Source organism: Petromyzon marinus, chromosome 1 (assembly GCF_048934315.1).
Source record: "Petromyzon marinus isolate PM22_M1 ecotype Great Lakes invasive population chromosome 1, UKy_Petmar_22M1.pri1.0, whole genome shotgun sequence".
NCBI classification, from domain to species: domain Eukaryota; kingdom Metazoa; phylum Chordata; class Hyperoartia; order Petromyzontiformes; family Petromyzontidae; genus Petromyzon; species Petromyzon marinus.
The window spans coordinates 37,523,620-37,543,506 of record NC_133667.1 but is presented as its reverse complement, the minus strand read 5'-3'; the positions used below and the strand labels follow the sequence as shown (position 1 = coordinate 37,543,506).

Here is a 19,887-nt window from a genome sequence, read left to right as displayed (position 1 = left end):
GCCCGGGCTTCCCTCCATTGTGCTTCAGTGATCTTGTCTTGTCTTGTCGTCGTGGAGGTTCTCTGCATATTGCCAGAAAGGTTTTTTGGATTTGAGCGTGGAGATATCCTTGTTTATTAAAAGGGTTGGATTTCTGATGGCCTTACAGTACTCCATCACACACGCGGCATCGCGGCGGAGCTGCGGAGGAGCAATGTTTGCGAGGACCGGAAGCCACGGCAGCGGTGTGCGCTTTAACTTGCCTAAGATGGTCCTCATGGCTGCATTTAGCTCTTCGGTGTAATCTACATATATAAAAGGCAAAGTTGTGAATGTGTCTGTTCAAAATGTTTAGCGTACTTCCCGACATGCAACAAACTGGACATTTGCCATGTGGGTACTTTCCAGAATGTACACCATGCAAAAATATTTTTTAAAATACACTTTTGTTTTTTTTTTGGGGGGGGGAGCTCAATAATGCATTTATTTTTATTGCACGGCAAGTGAGCTGTGACGTCCAATCTGTCACGTGACCCGCGCATGTGGAAGCGCAACGCATTGTAGTGTCGTGGTTAGCGCGCCGCGCTACGAACCCGGCGACCCGAGTTCGATTCCCGCTCACGGACACCACCGGTGATGATTATTTCAGCCTCAAACGAGTAAATGCTATGGTGTGTGAACATCGCCACTGGAGAGACAAAGGCGGCCGGACGTGGTGGATCCAAGCCGGGTAGTACAGCTAGTTGTATTATAATGCCGAATCCTGTGCTCATGTACAGAACTGGATAATGGGAGGAGCTATGGATATTTCAAGGCACATACCTGGTATCACTGGTCATTAATGCTAACGTCATGAATATCACATTACAGTAACTTCAAGTCGTTTGGAACCGCGCCTTACACAAGTTCCCGACCATGAGGTTGGGGGGAGTTCACTCAGCCCATCGTCCGTCCAGGGTCAGTCAAACAATAACCACTTTGTGTAAATGTTAACAGTGGTTATATCCTTTTGAATGACTTACTCCCGCCCTAGGAATGTGGAATTTTCACCTTTGGCTCAGGGCTGGAAACAGGAGATGAGTTCCGCCTCAATGATCGTTTGAGAAGGAAATCGCTTTGACATTTGAGCTTACACTGTTATAAACTATCCATGGTCAACGAGACCCACGAGGCTGAGATACGTTTACAGAAACCTGCCATGATAATGGCGTTGCTCTGCAACTCGTAATGTCTACGGCGTGGAGTAAAATTAAATTGTCAAGTTGTATCACTGCAATCGCAGCTCACGCCACTGCTGGCGGAAGGGTCCCCACTACAGCAAACTCTAGACGGTATTTAGTCTTAAGAGGTGGGCGTACCCACACTTCACCCCACCACAAGCAACCTGTCAATTTACGTGTGTGTGGTGCACCCATTTAACCTAGTGCGCTAAGCATTACACCACGGCAGTAGCAGCAGCAGCAGCGTACTAACTCGACAGTACTACAGTGCGGAGGAACGACTCAGTCGGGTCAGCAACGGGCCTCCATCGCCGCCTCATCGCGCGGTCATCGTTCCCCTTCAGCGATGCGAAAGACCGTGACCTTCAGCGATGCGATATAAAAAAACACACACCAGGTGGGCTACGTGATGCCGGGAAGAATTAACGCAGCGAACGAAAGCGGACTCCGAGGCACGAGTGAACACTCCGATCCAAGGCCGCGGGTACTCACCGCCAGGGAATTCTTGCTTTCCCACAGGAATTGCTCCATCTTCCTCCACACGATGGTTACAGCGTCACTGTAGCCCCCAGCGAAGCGAGACCAACGGCAGCCTCCACAGCACGGAGCCTCTTGAGTAGAGAGCGTGGAGCCAGGCGCGGCCTCGGTCCGCAGGCTCGGGGCAAAAGTCGCTAAGCAAGGGTTGGCGCTGCCTTGGGGCTCCGCGCTGTCCCCTCGGTCCCCCTTACCTTGCACCCGCGCCCCTCTCAAGGGCCTCGGTTCCGCCTCTGAGCGCAGAGATCGCGCCCAAGGGCGAGGGCGCCTATCTCGAGTACAACGCCCTCACGTGAAACCGGATGCCAACGCCGACCCCTCTTCACCCCTGAGCGGGAACTTGCGCCGGCAGCATTATCCGAGCGCAGGCTCCATCGACGCGCATGTAAACTAGGCCGCGTTGCCAAGCCAACGCGTGCCATTCCCATTGGCTGAGGAAGCCACGTGGTCGTGACCTGAAAACAGCTATGGGGAGGCTCGATGATCGTAACCTGGGTAGCTGTGGCTGGTCACGTGACAACAGGTGTTTCATTGGTGACGTCACAGTCAAGTGGGCGGCAGTCTCTGTGCAGAAGTGGTGAAAAAACTAAAATGTGCCTTTAAATAAAGCATTTCACCTGCATAATCCGCATAATCCCTCGAGACATATATCTCGCTCGCAAGGGTGTGCTGGCAGAGCGATGGACTAATCATGCGTCTCAAGGTTTTTTTTAAGAGGGTCCCGCTATGTTTTTGCAGTCGGGGATGATGTTACTTTGTCAACTTAGAACGCAGATAACTTGCTATGTTTCCCAATCAAGTGATTTGTCATTTGCGAGTACTGTTCTTTTTATTTTCACATTTGACCGTGACGCCGGCACACAAATGGCTACTTTTCTTCCAATGACGTCAGGGGATCTTTATTGTTCACTGAAGATGACAGCGTGCAGTATTTTGGGGTTAATTCATCCACATTATTAACCAAGGTTAGGCCAGCCTGTCGGGACCTGCGGTAGCGTGGCGACCACGCAGGGAAATGTCACAGCCCCCATCGACACGCTTCGCGTTTTGCTGATCAATGCTATAAACGAACGCAGGAACCTGGGAGAAACGCGTCGCATTCCCCGAGTTCCTAAGTTCGTGTGGGAGGCAGGCGGGGGTTAGTCACAGCTGCGTCGTAGACGAGTTGTGATTGAGGCTGCGTGGCGTCATTTGGTGAGGGTAGGGCTGGTTGCTGGTTAGCGAGAGAGCCAGGGTTAGGGCTGGTGCCGTGGTGACCAGGTGCTTCCCCTTCACACCACTCCTCCCCGTAGCAGCGCCTCACGGTTCAGTCTCGTCCACGCCGCTCGGGTCCAGGCTGATGTCGCCCCCAGGACCCTCACCGCGCGTGAATGGGCTGCGGCTACCGGCCCCACGGTGCCTCCTGCAATATTAATTATCGCGCTCACACACACAACGATGTGCTGAGACAGCGCCTTCTTTGATCTGAATTCCATTTTAGGCTCAATTATGAGGTCGATTAATTAGGAGTCACTGTAGGCGCTTTTGCAAAGAGAGCAAACCCCCTAAGAGGCACACTCTCATTCAGACGCGTGATTCGGTGATAGCAGTGGTGCGCATCCACAGTTGACAACAAAATCAACACGTCCCGTGTCAATAACACTGTGGCATTAAAAGGTAACGTAGATATAATAGGCAACGTTTTGTAAAATGGAATTTTTCATAATACATAAAAATGTTAACGAGCTGCTTCACAAAGAGCGATCTCCCAGTCAAACGGGCAGCTTAACCGAGTTAAATCTCCTAACTCGCACCCCATCCGCAACTGTGACAGCTGAAGTTACTGCTTGAGAACACATGGCCATACGCAAGATGAGAATATCCAGAATGCATTCTGCGTGACCCGGTGGTGTGCACCACTGCATTGCCCACGACGCAGATATTTACCTGTCCCCCTGGCTGTGATGGTCATTGCATAACTACGTACGGTGTGAGCTGCAGGTTTACCACGCGTGTGCACACGTCGTCACCACGCGTTTTCTTTACACGCGACAATCGACACCCTGGACACATTTGTCAAACAAGACGCTCCGTCTCAAGTGCCTTTCCAGGTGAAATATTTGATGCGGTTCGCGGAGCCTGTTCCGGAAACAGAGGTGTGAGGTTTGCATCGCATCTGTGTAAACACATTGAGAATTGGTCACGGATGCATCACCGCTGCCCATCAGATCAAAGTGAACACCTTAGATCAACACGTGGGCAGGGGCTTGCACATGGCCCACCGTCCCCGGCGATCCGAGGAATTGTCACGATTCAGGCTCAAGATCATGACGCCATCGTGACCAAAGCCGGCGATGCCACAACCGCGGCACCTCCTCTCCGCCATATCCCGCAGCTGCTGCACAGGCGACACGCGGCCATCCGCTCTTTACAATCAAACTGTAAGCGATTGAGGCATAACTCAATCCCTTTATCCCGAGTCCCTGACCCCGAGTTCCTGACGCCGAGGCCAGGAGAGGAGACGGGTGGCAAATGCCGTGGGTGGTCGAGGATGTCTGACCCTACGGGCCGCGGGGTCTCGGCGCCCCCTCGTGGTGGTCGTGCCGGGTCCCCGTGTCCATTCCAGGGGTCGGAGATATTCTCATCCACTCCTCTCGCATCCCATCTCCTCTCGATCCCTTCTCTCGCTCCGCCTACTGACTGTGATCCCAGTCATGTAATTAATAGGCTCGTAATGAGAACAAAATAAGCAAGCAGATAATTTGCCTCGGTCCCATATCTGTCGCTCCACAAGCACTGCTTCCCCCCAATGTTCCGTTTGGAATTGGTAAAAGCTACCATACTGCCTCTACTTGATTACTGTGACATCGTGTATAAATCATCCCAAAGTACTGTACTGAAGAAGCTTGATTCCATCTATCACTCGGCCTTAAGATTTACATTGAACTGCCCATATAGGACTCACCACTGTGATCTCTACATTTGGTCAAACTTAACATCTCTTATTCTTAGCTCTTTCGGTAAAGTCACGTTGAAGGGAAACAATAAAATAATAAAATATTTTATTGTTTCCCTTCAACGTGACTTTACCCTTCAACGTGACTTTACCGAAAGAGCTAAGAATATGAATTACTGCAGTCACGAAAGCTTTAGATCAAAATTTAACATATCTTAATGTTCGACGGCTTGTGCACCAGATCTTATTTATTCACGATGTACTTACAAAAAAATCCGCAGACTACCTGCTGGATCTCCTCTCTGTTTCAAAGAAATAATTTGACCTTAGGTCTTCGTTCATTTACCAGCTTCACATTCCCTATTGCCGTACAAAAACTGGAGGAAGGGCCTTTGCTATTGATGCCCCCAGGGTCTGGAATGCTATTGCCAATCAACTGCAACTTGAATCGCTACCAATGAGATCTTCTCTCAAAACTGCTCTTGAGGAGTTGTACACCCCTAGCTGCCAATGCTATTCATTGGCGTAAAATAAAATGTTTCGCTCCGGGTTACGCTGCAAGGTATTATCTGTATTTTGATTTAGCGTGCTGACCTTAAAGGTGCATTGAAACATTTGATACCCCGACTGATGCTTCTGTTGTTGTGGACTAACTCATGCAGCCAGCTATGGCTCTAGGATTTGGTGTTACATGTTATTTATGTAGTTTTTTGTAAAAATTCGGTCACAGTCCCTATGATCACTGTTACGTTGCAATTATGGCTTTACTTTTTGGTGATTTCGAAAAGTTTTTTGGTTTGGACATGTTTGTTTTGTTGTAGTACGGAGTTAGACTGATGGCCTTAATCTAAGTTTTCTTGTGGTTGTTGTTTGACTTGCATCCCACTGGGATTTTTTGCACAAAGCGTTGGTGTACGGTGTTTTTTTCAGGGATATTTTGCTGGTTTTTTTCATGGATTTTCTGTTTGCACAGTCACAGTCACTTTAAGATGTTTTCTTGTTCGTGTTTTTTGTTTGTTGTGGTTGCACCCAATTCAAGAGCCGAATGGCTCACAGGGCTATACCAAAATAAATCAACTGAAAACTGAAACTAAACTGAAACTGAAACAAATTAAGTACTCTATATTCGTTGGATCTTTCGGTAAAGCCACGTAGATAGAAAAATAATAACAATAAAAACAAATATCACGACGTGTCAATCGCAACACAAGCAATCGTCATCAGGTAAAAAGATATATATTTTTGCCTCAGTCGCTATCTCGCTATATTTTTTCACCTGATGACGATTGCTTGTGTTGCGATCAAAACGTCGTGATATTTTATTATTTTTAATTATTTTTCTATCTACGTGGCTTTACCGAAAGGCACAAAGAATATTAATTCCTGAAGTCACGAAAGTTTTAAGTCAAAAGTACTGGATCTTTTATACATCCAGTCGGCCCCACAACCGTCTGGCAGTGTTTAATTTAAGCTGCATTAGTTAAACACAAGCAACCTCTGGACCACATTCGACATTCTAAAAGCTAAACTATTTTTTTTATTTTAAAAGATAAGGCCCACTGAGCTGTATACCTCTTTTTCAGAATCGACCTGGCCACAAATGACAGCTCAACGAAGTGACTTATTACGTGGAAATTTATAGCAGCCAAATACTCCAAACGCATGTTTCTAAATATGTAGGGAAAAACCGGAGCACCCGGAGAAAAATCCATGCTATCACGGGGAGAACATACAAACTCCAAATACACAGGCGTCAGGGTCGGGGTCGAAATCACGATCTCCTGTATACTAGGCGAGGTAGTTAACATTTGCCACTGGGACACCCCAACAGGGTCGCCAATGCGATGGGAGCTGTGAATCCCAGACTCTGAATCTGCTCCGTTGGATTCCGCGCTCCGTGTTTAGTTTGAACATCATTAATCACACGAGTCCCGACTTGGGGGTGCGGTCCCAGGGGTCCGAGTCCAGGCATTTCGAAGCCCACCCCCCAACCGTCGAAAGGAATACGAGCCCTTTTCTCCGTGAGCAGCGCCGCATATCCCACGGCCTCAAGGAGATTGAATCAGCGTGGGGACCCTGCAACACCGCAGTGGCGGTGTCTGTGGAGGCTGCTGGGGGGCAGACCGGACCTCGAGCCCCGGGGGTCCCCCCGTCGCCCCCAAAATCTTCCCGCGGGGACCGAGTGCTTTCATTTCCATCCCCTCCACGCCGTGTAATTTATGCAAAAATAATTGAGATATCTTATATAATTGATGTGCTGTAAAATTAATGAGTAATTTATGTAATTAGTCAATTAAGTGTAATTCCAGCTTATGTTCCAAATGCCCAGAAGGGCATTCCGTACACGCGCTTATTTGTCTGGGGTTCTGATTTCCCGAAAGCCACCTAATTCATTTTACATGCATATTAATTCCAGTGCAGATTAGCAGCTCCCATTGTGCTCGCAGGTTAATATTTATCTTGAAACCTTTGGGGGGGGGGGGGGGCGCTCCTCCCCCACATTTCACCTGTACACGTGCTCCCCTCACCTTTACACTTCACTCGTATACGTGCTCCCCACACCTGTACACACCTCATCCATACACGAGCGCCCCTCACCCATACACGTGCTCACCTCACTTCTACACGTGCACACCTTACCCGTGCACACCTAACCTGTACACATGCTCCCATCACCTGTTCATGTGCTCCCCTGACCCATGCACGTGCACACCTCACCCCTTCCGACTGGCACGGTTGCCTACGTACGGTCGGGAAAGAAGTTCAACATCATACGTAGACGTGCACACCTCAGATATAAAAGCAACATCAGGTTATGAGCAGGAGCGACATGGATTGATGCATCGCGGGGACGTGAAATATGGTGACTTGGGGAATGCCTTCATCCAGCAGTATTTAGATCATAATTGACGATGAATTTCCAAGAATAATGATCACTCCAGTAACTACTAATCAAACGAACTGTTAATCCCACAATTCGCAGCTATATACTATTCTTGTGTAAGGCAATACGGTTCAGGAGCTGGATGTCGAGGTCTGCTGCTGTTGTTTTGCTGTTCCTCCTCCTTCGTTAAAGGAGCGCAGCCGATAGTGGGTTTATTGTATGGTCCATAGTTTGGGTTGCATGCCCACTATCGCACGACTATGGCTTTGTCTTTGATTTTCCATTTATCAAGATGTACGCAAAGGCCTGTTGATGTTCTGGTACGGTTGAAGGTTCCACCGGTGTCTTAGACGAGCAGGAATATCAAAGCCAGTAGGTGGTGCGGTGATGTTTGGGTCTCAGATGAGGGGTTCATTCTGGACGGCCGCGTTGTTCCACTCTGTTCACCAGCAGCGTCCTTCCGAATCTGGGTGGGATTCTGGGATGGTGGCAGCAGCAGCGCGATCCCACAAGGGATGGGGTGGGGACTTGAGCAGGCGGTGTAGGCGCGGCTCCTGTGAGCGCCGCTCGACGCACTCATCCGTGCACGAGTGGGGGGGGGAGCAAGGCGAGGAGTGGCGACGGCCGCCGCCGCGGTGCTGCTGCTGCTGACGCCGTTGGGTCCGAGGTCTTTCACCAGCGCCCCCCCCGTCCCCAGGCCCGCGTTTCCTCTCCCACTCTCCGCTAATTACCGCGCGGTGCTTGAATATTCAGAACAAGACGCGGCGGTACCGCCGCTAATTGGATGCGCGCCACACAGTCGCTGTTGTCAGAGACTTGCGGCGCAGCCCCCCCCCCCCGCCCCATTACGCAGATAACGCTCCCTCCTCCCACCGTTACCTAGACCACGCGCCCCCCATTACCTAGAACGCCCCCCCCCCCGTTATCAGATCACGCCCCCCTCTACCCGTTACACAGATCGGCCCAGCCTCGGCGCTGCATCACGTGGCCGCACCTGAGGCTCCTTGTGGTGAGGGGCGGGGTTTGGAGGTGCGCGGGGGGACCAGGGGGATGGGGAAGCTCGCGACCTCCTCACCGACCCAACCCAGGCACGTAAAGAGCTCCCCGCATCCCTCTCCTCCCCGCTCCCCTCTTCTTATTCCCCTCTGCTTCTCCTCCTCTCCCCTCTACTTCCGTCTCTCCTTCCAGGACAGAGGCCACACGATTCGGGGCGGTGACGCTCACTCATCACCACGTGTACACACAGCGCAGTGTACACAGAGTGCACGCATACGGTATCGATAGCCCGACAGAAGCACACGTGTATGTAACAACAGTACACACAACAACCTGCATATTCACGGGTACAATAGAGTACACGTGGGAGAAAGGTGCCGACTGGAGAGAAGTCATGGATAGGACCTCACGCCACTCTCCATGATCCAGACGGGAGCCCGGCTGGATCAATGTGACGATGTGGAGTGATGGGAGAGATGTAAGAGACGTTGAGAGATGCGAAGAGCTAGAGTCTGTGTCCCAACTGCACCGCCTTTCAATCCACTCGAGTCGCACGCAAAGACGCCCACACAACACCTCGTCATAAATCTCAAATCATCAATCATTACAATCCATTTCTGGTTCTAAGCAGCGTCGTACATCAGTGAAGTTTCTGTTACAACAACCACCACCACACGGCATGGTGCTGTTGTGTTGGGTGGTGCTGAAACGCGCGAGCACCTCTGTGTATTTGTCTGAGTGGACTGTAATATAGACTGTCGTTCCCAGCGCTCGCTGTGCCGGCGAATACGCGATGTGTTATCTGTGAAGTTCGCTGGCGTCTTTATGCGCTTACTGTCTATCGTGGCACGTGCAGTCTATATATAGACTGTACTATATCAACTGTAATATATGTATGTTGAACTTCGTTCGCACCATACTTAGCCAACTGTGCTATCGATTGTGACCGGGACCGGTGAATGAGCCGGTCTGCATGCGAATCCTCTCGGCCCTCGGGGTCTCGGTCTCACTTGGGGGAGAATCGCCCTCCCTGTGTGCGACTCACTATCACTGTGTGACACTCACCCCTCACTGTGTGACCCCCCCTCCCACACTGTGACTCACTATAACTGTGACCCTCTTACCCCTGTGTGACTCATACACCCCCCCCCCCCCCCACTGTGACTCACTATAACTGTGACACTCACCCTAGTGTGACTCACTAACTCTCGCTGTGTAAGACTCCCCTCAATGTGAGACTCATTCCCTCTATGAGACTGACTCGTTCGCCCTCGCTCGACTCCAATCCTGCCGCCCTACTTCCCGACGAACCTGGGGTGGCTTCGCCATGGAAGCAACTGCGGTCGCGCGCGTGGCGACTCCGCTATGACGGGCACGTGGAGGCAACACAGCGACACGCGGGAAATGTGAAGCTGCGAATTGATTTTTAAATTCACTTCGGCCCGCACCGTGAAAATCACGAACGAATCATTCTCATTTGTTTACTTCAAGTATTTCAGCTGGAGAATCCACGGAGATGGAGCATCTTGTCTATAATGATGATACGTATGCATCCAAACACATGCAACTCTCATGCTCACACATAAACATAGACCCTCCCGACTGGCTTGACAGACTGTTGGGGCGAATGCTGTTAGCGAGCACCTATGAAGGCCGGAACGGCACACGCAAGAGGGTGGAGTGGCCAGGAACACATCAGGACGCCTTTGCACGTATGTTGAACTTCTTTCGCACCGCACGTAGCCAACCGTGATAATCAGAGGTGCGGAAGGACAACAAACTAACCACAAAAACATCCACGTTGTTTCCCCAACGTTGATGTTTATCACAACCCAGAGGAAGCCCAGGGCCGGTTCAGGTATCACTCGCCACTTATGTTCGCTGGACTCGTAGGGAATTCCGCTACGCTCGTTCAATGTGCTAACATATACAGTACACGCATACACATAACAAACACAAGACATACATACCACGCATACACATAACACACACATACACGCCTAACACAGACTACGCGCGTTCATATGCCAACACCACGTCATGCCCATCCAAACTGGACGACACCTGACTTCACATGCCCTGTGTGCGTTTGTCTTTGTATACGTGGGAAGCGGTAGTGTAGCGGTTAGCGCGCCGCTCTACGAACCCGGCTACCAGAGTTAGATTCCCGCTCACGGCCAACATCGGTGACGAATATCTGAACCGGTCCTGGGCTTTACACACCTCACCAAGTACTCAGCAGTGCATCTGAGTACCGTGGTATGTGAACATGGCCACTAGGGAGACAAAGGCGGCCGGGCGTGCGGCTGGCCATCCACCCTCTCGTGTGCCGTCCCGACATTAATGTGCTTGCGAACAGTCTGTTAAAGGCTATATGGGGGATACTCTTTGGTTCTATAGGTAAAGTCACGTAGGTAAAATAATAATAAATATTAAATAAAATAAAATCACGACGTTTCGGAGGCAACACAAGCTTCCTTCATCAGGTGTAAAAAGGCACAGCAAAATAACTGTAGAAGGATCTTTGTATTTGTAGTGGTTAGCTGCTTGCCTAGAGTTTGATTCCCGCTCACGGCCACTAACATTGGTGACGCTAACAGCACTCGCCCCAACAGCCTTGTGACGCAGCGGTTAGCGCACTGCGCTGCGAACCCCGTGACCCGAGTTCGATTATCGACTCCGCCTCAGATGAGTACTTTGTGCGATGTGTAAACATTGCCTCTAGGGGACAAAGTCGGTCGAGCGTTGTGCTAGCCACCCACCCCTCTTGTGTACACGTTACGGCTATCGGGAGATCTTTGTTTCTGTCTTTGTATGTGTGTGCTTGTGTACATTCATGGGGTAAATATAAATATTTCATCGTTGTAAAAATACACAAAAATACTCATAAAAAATACACACGCACACTGCAAACCACACATACATAATGCACCACACATATACATAAATACATAACACGTATACGCTTACCACTTAAATACAAATATCCCCTTATAACTGTTGGTGCATGTGCTATTATCGAGCACCTATGAAAGCCAGAACAGCACACATGGGGGTTGTGTGGCCAACACCACACCAGGTCGCATTTGTCCCCCCAGTCTTGATTGTTACGTAATTCACCAGATACTCGTTTTTAAGGCTCGGGGAGGCCCAGCAACGGTTCGATATTCGCTGTTCATGAGCGGTCGACGGATTTGTAGCGCAGCGGTCGACGGATTTGTAGCGCAGCGCTAAAATGCCGCTCCCCACTACGCACACTCTCGTGTACACACGTAACGCTTGCGCCGGCGCTTGTGCCAGGCTAGGTTCACCTTGAACCCACGTGAAGTGTCGAAGGTTCGTTTGTAGGTAACGGGACAGACCTAGGTGTTTTGGATTAACTCAGATGACTGAGGAATATACCACCTGTGCTCCCCACTGTGCCGGCTTGCTGCATTTTATCCGCCTGGTGCTCCGCTTATCGTTTTGAGCGTCGTTCTTCCGCCCTCCTTTGTTGCTGGAGGGCGACTGCTTCCAATTGCCCAGTGGCTTCCTTCACGAGCCCCCTCCACAGAGACCGATCTTGACACCGCTGGTACAGGACATCGGACAGTCCACTCAGCTCCACATCATTTTGTACCACAGCAGCCCATCTCTTTTCTAGCTCTTGCCGGACCCGTTGATATATACTGTACATACACACACCTATACGTACACAGATATACAGGCCACACACATTAATAAACACGTAAGCGTCAGAGAATATGCGTGTGAATTTGTGTACAAATGCATGAGTATGTTGAATGCGCCTGTATAAGTGTGGTGTGTATACGTGTGTAAGGGTGTGCACAGTGTGTCTAAGAGTTGCTTCTCGTAGCTCTATACTGCATGTCTATACGCGTGCGTACGACCTGGGACGAGTGCTCGTGTGAAGCGCTGTGCGTTCCTGTCACCTGCGGTCGTGTGGGTGTGGGCCTCTCCTAGGTCGACTCGGCCTCTCCGAGGAGAGGTAGTGTAGCGTACCCGGCAACCCGGGTTCGATTCTCGCTCACGGCCAACACCAGTGACGACTATCCTGGGCCTCCCCTAGGTTGACTCAGCCTCAAATTAGTATCTAGTGAGGTGTGCAAACATTCGTACTGGGGAGATAAAGGCGACCGGACGTGGTGCTGACCACCCATTCGTGTGCCGTGATAGCCTTCATAGGCGTTGCTCGCTAACAGCACTTGTCCCAACAGTCTGTTAAGGCTACACGGGGGATCTTTGTCTTACGCACACAGGCGGACCCCCAGTCTTCCCATCCCCGCGCCACGCACACCGTGCCTGCCTTTGTCTTTCATGTGCTCATCTTTACACTGCCTCAGGTACTCAGGTAAGGCTGAGGAGTGCGAGAATCAAATTCAGGTGGTCGGGTTCGTAGGACGAACTAGTGACACGCACAGAACACACAAATATACTCGCAATACAGTAAACGGAGGAACAGCATTACTACGCGAACTCTCTCCTGGGCCCCTTTCGTGGCGAGCAGACCTCGATATTGGTATTTATCTCCAGAAAATACTGGCATACGAAAGAAGATAACGAAATGTGCACTGACAAAGATCTCCCATATACCTCTTTGTTGGAACAAGTGTTGTTAGCGAGCATCTGTTAAGGCCGTTAAGTTAGCGAGCACCTGTTAAGGCCGTCACGTGTTGTTAGCGAGCATCTGCTAAGGCCGTCACGTGTTGTTAGCGAGCATCTGTTAAGGCCGTCACGGCGAACGAACAGGTAGGCGGCTAACACCACGCCATGCCGTCTTAGTCTCAGGAACTAATTTTAAATTGAGTTGAGGAGAGACCCAGGACCGGTTCAGATAATCATACTGGAGTCCCCGGGTTCCTACGCACAGCGCCCTAACCTCTAAGCTACCGCTACACACACATGCACACGCACACAGATATATCTAGACACATTCACACGCAGACAAACACGTACATGTGTATGGGGAACAGCGTAATGGTCAGTGCACTGCGCAACAAACCCGGCTACCTGACTTTCATGCCCTGCCACGCGCACACAAAGATCTCCAACAGAGCCTTAACAGACTAGTGGGTTACGTGATGTTTCCAAGCACCTAATAAGGCTAGAACGGGACACAAGGTGGTGCGTGACCAACCCCACGTCCGCACGTTTTCGTCTCGCCAATGCTGTTCTTTTTGACACGGCACCAGGTATTCATTTAAGGCAGAGTCAATCTATGGAGGCCAAGGACCGGTTCAAATATTTTCCACTGTTATTGGTTATAAGCAGGAATCGAACTTGGTTCGCCGGGTTCGTAACACAGTGCGCTAAGCACACACGCACATATTAAATACCGCGTGGTTACATATATACAAAGACAAAGATTCCCCCTATAGCCTTAACAGACTGTTGGGGCAAGTGCTGTCAGCAAACACCTATGAAGGCCGGTACGGCACACGAGGGGGTGGGTGGCCAGTACCACCCCCATGCCGCCTTTGTCTTCCCAGCGACGATGTTTTGCACAACGCTCCAGGAACTGATTTGAGGCTGAATAGACCTAGGGGAGGTCCGGTTCAACACAACGGTGTTGATCGTGAACGGGATTCACCAGGTTCGTAGTGAAGCACGCTAACCGCTACACTACCGTTATACACACACGTAAATACAGACTACTGCGGTAAGTGAGCGAGCACCTATAAAGGCCGAGTTGAGGCTGAGTTGACCTAGGGGAGGTCCAGGACCGGTTCAAATAATCGTTACTGGCCGTGAGCGAGAATGGAACTCGGGTCGCCGGGTTCGTATCGCAGCGCGCTAACCGCTACCCTACACAAAGACCCCCCGTATAGCCTGACCAGACTGTTGGGGCAAGTGCTGTTAGCGAGCACCTATGAAGGCCGGAACGATACACGAGTGGGTGGGTGGCCAGCACCACGCCCGACCGCATTTGTCTCCCTAGTGGCGATGTTAAAATACACCGCACCAGGTACTCATTTGAGGCTGAGTCCACCTAGAGGAGGCCCAGCGTCTGTTCAAATAATCGTCACTGGTGTTGTCCATGAGCGGGAATCGAACTCGGGTGGCGGGATTCATAGCGCAGCGTGCTGATAACGACACTACCGCTCTCCACACCTACACGCGCGCATGTACAGAGCCGTTCACACAGACATGGGGCATCAGTGCTCAGTGCCACGGGGCGCGAGGCGCGCGGTTTCACGGGTCTCGTTGACGGTGCCGAGCCACCACGAGACTCGTGAATCTCCTCTCGTGTCTCCCTGCGTCGCCCGTATCGTCGAGTTTCCAGTGTCTTCCGTGTCCATACATTCCCGACGTCTCCCGCGTCCCGTGCCCCCCACGTCTCCCGTGTCTCCGATAACATGTTTTGCGTGTCATTGGGTTACCCGTGTCCCAATGTCCCTTGTAGAGTTACGCGTATCTCAGTGTTTCCCTTGTCTCACAGTCTGTCGTGTTCCCCGTTGTCTCGCATTCCAAAGTCTTTGGTGTCTCCCGTGTCCTGCATACCCATGCCCCGTGCCTCCTATCTCCGTGTCCCCGTGTCCCGCATTCCCATGTCCCGTGTTCCAGTGTCCCGGAGCGCGCCTTACAGATTGGGGAGCGCAGGATGATGGGGGGAGGGGTTTAGAAAGGGGGGGGTAAGACGAGGGGTGTGGGTGCAGGGCCGTGCGTACCCCCCCCCCCGCAACGCCCCCAACCTCGCGCGCCCCCCTCTATTGTCCTGCGCTCCGCCCTCCGCGCGTTGCGATGCAGCCGATTGGCCCAAGGTGTCCGAGTGAAAAAGGTGCAAATGAACCCAGATGAGGCCTTCGCGGGGCCATTGTCATGTGATTATGGAGTGAGGAAACATTAATGAAGCCACTCCGGGGGTGAGCGCGACTCGCGAACGTCAGAGACGCGGAGAGGCGGACGCGCCCCGCGCTTCCTACGAGGCACCCAGCTCTGTCTAGAGGATCGCGTCAAGAGTCCAGGCAGTCTATGCAGTCCATACAGCGCAGTCTCGAGGTTCTGGTCTATACTGTCCAGAGCAGAGAACTGAGTCCACAGAGGCGATCCAAAACATCGTGAGAGGAAGCGACATCGAGTCCCCGCCGTGTTCCGCGTCGTCTCCCTCTGTCGCCGCCGTTCGCACCGTAGAGGAACTTTCACTCGAATCCCGAGAGAGCGGGAGAGAGAGAGGGGGGAGAAGCGGAGTAGAGGGGAGGGAGCGGGGGAACGCACGGCTCTCGGCTGCGCGGAGAGCGGCGACTCTCCTCCCGAGCGCAAGGCGAAACTTCGACGCGCGCGGGGCCGCGTCCCGGCGCGCCCAGAAGATGCCGAGGCCCGGGCGGAACACGTACAGCGACCAGAAGCCCCCATACTCGTACATCTCGCTCACGGCCATGGCCATCCAGAGCTCGGCAGAGAAGATGCTGCCGCTCAGCGAGATCTACAAATTCATCATGGAGCGCTTCCCCTACTATCGCGAAAACACGCAGCGCTGGCAGAACTCTCTGCGCCACAACCTCTCCTTCAACGACTGCTTCATCAAGATACCCCGGCGACCCGACCAGCCCGGCAAGGGCAGCTTCTGGGCCCTGCACCCGGCGTGCGGGGACATGTTCGAGAACGGCAGCTTCCTGCGACGGCGCAAGCGCTTCAAGGTTCTGCTGCACTCGGCCGGCAAGGAACCCGCGCCCTCACCATACTTCCAGCACCACGCTCACCACGCGCACCACGCTCACCACGCGCACCACCAGCAGCAGCAACAACAGCAGCAGCAGCAACAGCACGCGGCCAAGCTGCGTCTGTCCCTGGCGGCCAGCGGGGCCCACCTGCCGCAGTTCACCACCGCCGCGTACGGTATGGGGCTGCCACCCGCTTCCAGCTTCAAGCATCCGTTCGCTATCGAGAACATCATTGCGCGGGATTACAAGGCGATGATGGCGGCGGGCGGCCTCGCGCTCTCCGCGGCTGTGCAGCCCGTGCCCACCAGCTACCCTGTGGCGGCCGGGCTGGCCCCCGTGGTGAGCTCGCTGGCCCCGGGGTGGCCGCACATGTACGCCACGGGGGTTCTGCACGACGCGGCGACCGCGGGCCCTGTGGCCGTGCCGGGCCTGCGAACCAGCGACTACGGCGCCTACGGAGTCCCCATCACGCCCCTGGTGTGCGGACACGCGGCGCAGGGCCTCCCCGCGGTGCCCGTGCCCATCAAGCCCGCGCTTCCGCCGCCTCTCCCGGCTCCCGTGGCCGCCTCGCTCCTCCTCGCCGGGGCCTCCCCGCGGCCCTCCGGGCCGGGTTCCCCGACCTCTCCCGCCGCCGCGCACAGGAGCCCCTCGCCCGGCGGGCACCTCCCGTCGTGTCCCCCCCCGGGTGCCCTGCGGTCCGTGTCGGTGCACTGAAGGAGCGAGACGGGGACACGCGGATACGAGACACGGGGACACGAGAGACGGGGACACGCGAACTCTCGCCTCGCCCCAACACACGCGGGTTTGGAGTGCGGGTTCATGAAGCGTCAACACCACCATCACCACAACCACCACCATCCTCATCATCACTACTCTCATCAGACACCATTGTAATTGTTATTATTTCTCCGTCTGACTGTAGCGATATTTGGCCGGCAAACCGTTTCGCAAAAGATGCTAGGGCGACGCGAGGTGTACGATCTGAGCTGATGTAAAATATGATACATGACATGCGAGGTGTCAGGTGAGAGGCTTTGAGACGTGAGATGGGAGCTTTAAGGTGTGAGGTCTAGGATGCGAGGTGTAAGACGTAAGTTGTTTAATGTAAAATGTGAGCTGTATGGCTGTGAGATGAAGAGAAGTAATATGTCGGGCTGTAAGATATAAGGTGTGAGATTTACAATGTGAGATGCGACTTATGAGATGTGAATTGTAAGAGGTCAAATGTTTGGTGTAAATCTTATCTGAAGTATGCTAGTTGTACAATGTGAGATTGAGATGTAGGAGATTCAACCAGACGCACTTTTTTCGTGAGTCCCACTTCCTCTTCGTGAGGTCTCGACTGCTGTAAATAAAGGTGTAACGTGTACAGGACGTGACGAGGTGTGTGCATTGCACGTGTGTGGTGTACAGGACGTGACGAGGTGTGTGCGTTACACGTGTGTGGTGTACAGGACGTGACGAGGTGTGTGTGTTACACGTGTGTGTTGTACAGGACGTGACGAGGTGTGTGCATTACACGTGTGTGGTGTACAGGACGTGACGAGGTGTGTGCGTTACACGTGTGTGGTGTACAGGACGTGACGAGGTGTGTGTATTGCACGTGTGTGGTGTACAGCACGTGACGAGGTGTGTGTGTTACACGTGTGTGTTGTACAGGACGTGACGACGTGTGTGATACAGCGTCTGGTGTACAGGACACGACGAGGTGTGTACATAGCACGCGCGTGATGTACATGACGAGGTGTGTGCACTGCACTGAGCTGTACCGTGAGTCTATTAAACAACCGCTGCATGCATGGCGCGACCGGGCCCGTGTCTCCTTCTCACACAACAGCTGCTGCTGTTGCGGAAACAACCACAACCACTGAGCCACGGGGTTGATGATCGTGGAGGCGAGAACCAAACTGCGCTCGTTTCCCGTTTCATTCTCATCACCGATATCAGACACAATAATCACTCGCGACTTTTGGAGAGCGTGACTCTCCAGTATTGGTTCAGGCAAGCCAGACTGCTGCTCATGGGACAATGATTGGAGACAACTGGTCGAGAGTTTTACTTGTGTTGAACAAATTGTTCTGAAATTGTGCACTCCCAGAAGTCTCGTGTGGCTGATGGAATGTGTAAACATATGTTTATTTGGAGAGACAGATATATGAAGGAAGGCGAATTTACGTTGCTATTCGAGGTGAGCGCCCGGGACGGAACGTATGCGAATTCGCGCGGGCTGGGCGCATTCTACTGAAGAGGAAATTTCGAGAGCGCACGCGGAGAGCACAACTCCGACTGTGTATGTGCTCGCCACTGTGTGCGTGTGCGCACGGTGTACACACACATAGCCACACACACACTTTATGACTTGCGATTGTTATTAAGAAGTGAGCGTGATTAATAGCAAGCCTACAGTCACTCTGTACACACGACTTCAGTAAACACATCTTCAGTCATCACGACATCAGGCATCACTTCAGTAAACACGACATCAGTCATCACGACTTCAATAATCACGGCATCAGTAAACATAACTTTAGTAAAACACGACTTTAGTAAACACGAATTTAGTAAAACACCACTTCAGTAAACATCAGCGAGACAATCGCTGCGTTGTGTCACGAGTTCCTGTGAGGTGCAACAACGCCCCAAATATAACGCAACAACCGAGCGGGCATCAGCCTCCTTCTCGTATCTGTCCCGTGCGCGGAGTACACACGGGGAGCGTACACACAGAGTACACACAGATTATATTGCCACGGAGAGAGCACTCGCTGGCAGAGTACAGAAGAAGAATTCGGCACGGCCGGAGAGTGTGCCGGCGGAGACACTCGGTGAGTCCAAGTATCTGAGGAGGGAGTACACACCCCGTGTTCTCTAGACATGGCATACGATCACACAAATACAAAGATCCCTGCCGGATAGCCGTAACAGCCTGTTAGAACAAGTGCTGTTAGCAAGCCCCTATGAAAGCCCGCCCAGCACACGAGGGGGTGGGTGGCCAGAACCACGCCCCGGCCGCCTTTGCCTCACTAATGGCGATGTTTACACATCACACCAGGTACTAATTTGAGGCTTAATCGACCTAGAGGAGGCCCAGGACTGATTTAGATCATCGTCACAGGGGTTGGTGGCCGAGAGGGGGAATCGAACTCGGGTCACGGGTTCGTAGCGCAGCAGGTTAACCGCTACACTACCGTTCCCCAAATACAAATGAACACTTACAGGCACACATACATACATATTCTATATACACAGTGTACATACACACATATATGCAGACATACAATACCAACACAACTACATGCACACGTATGTACAGTATATAAATACAATATATATGTACAGACGGGCGTTACCAACTGATGCCAATTCTAATGCTGATGCCAATTCTTCATCAGGTCTCGAGAGCGGAGCATTGGCACAGATCTCGATTCGTCGGTACTGATGCCGAGAAAAAAAAACACGCGAGAATCAACTTCGTCCAAATGCCCGTGACTATGCCGTGCACGCGTGTCACGAGGTCGTCACGTCCCTGGCACGCGTGCACCACACTGCCAATGCTCATGCGATTCTCGTGTACAAACTCGCGTTTATGCATGTGTCTGGGTAAGTATATACTTATGTGTGTGTAACACATACACAGGCCTGCGTTTGTGTTTCACGCGTGTGTACATGAGTGTGAGA

General features: G+C 52.2%; 2 protein-coding genes across 4 annotated transcripts in view; one reads left to right on the top strand and one right to left on the bottom strand.

The window, feature by feature from the left end:
• Window positions 1-2,159, bottom strand: part of PRUNE1 (prune exopolyphosphatase 1) — a 54,590-nt gene extending 52,431 nt beyond the window's left edge. For 2 of the 3 annotated variants that reach the window (XM_032952366.2, XM_032952356.2), the window contains exon 1: window positions 1,692-2,159. In XM_032952366.2, coding sequence (XP_032808257.1) covers window positions 1,692-1,730 — 39 coding nt within the window. In that variant the 5' untranslated portion in view covers window positions 1,731-2,159. The remainder of the gene's footprint in view (window positions 1-1,691) is intronic. The other variant, XM_032952347.2, reaches the window with a different exon arrangement.
• Window positions 2,160-15,223: 13,064 nt separating this feature from the next.
• LOC116941336 (forkhead box protein B1-like) lies at window positions 15,224-18,008 on the top strand. The gene has a single exon (XM_032952333.2). The coding sequence runs from the start codon at window positions 15,856-15,858 to the stop codon at window positions 16,921-16,923; it is 1,068 nt and encodes a 355-aa protein (XP_032808224.1). The 5' UTR covers window positions 15,224-15,855; the 3' UTR covers window positions 16,924-18,008.
• Window positions 18,009-19,887: the final 1,879 nt, after the last annotated feature.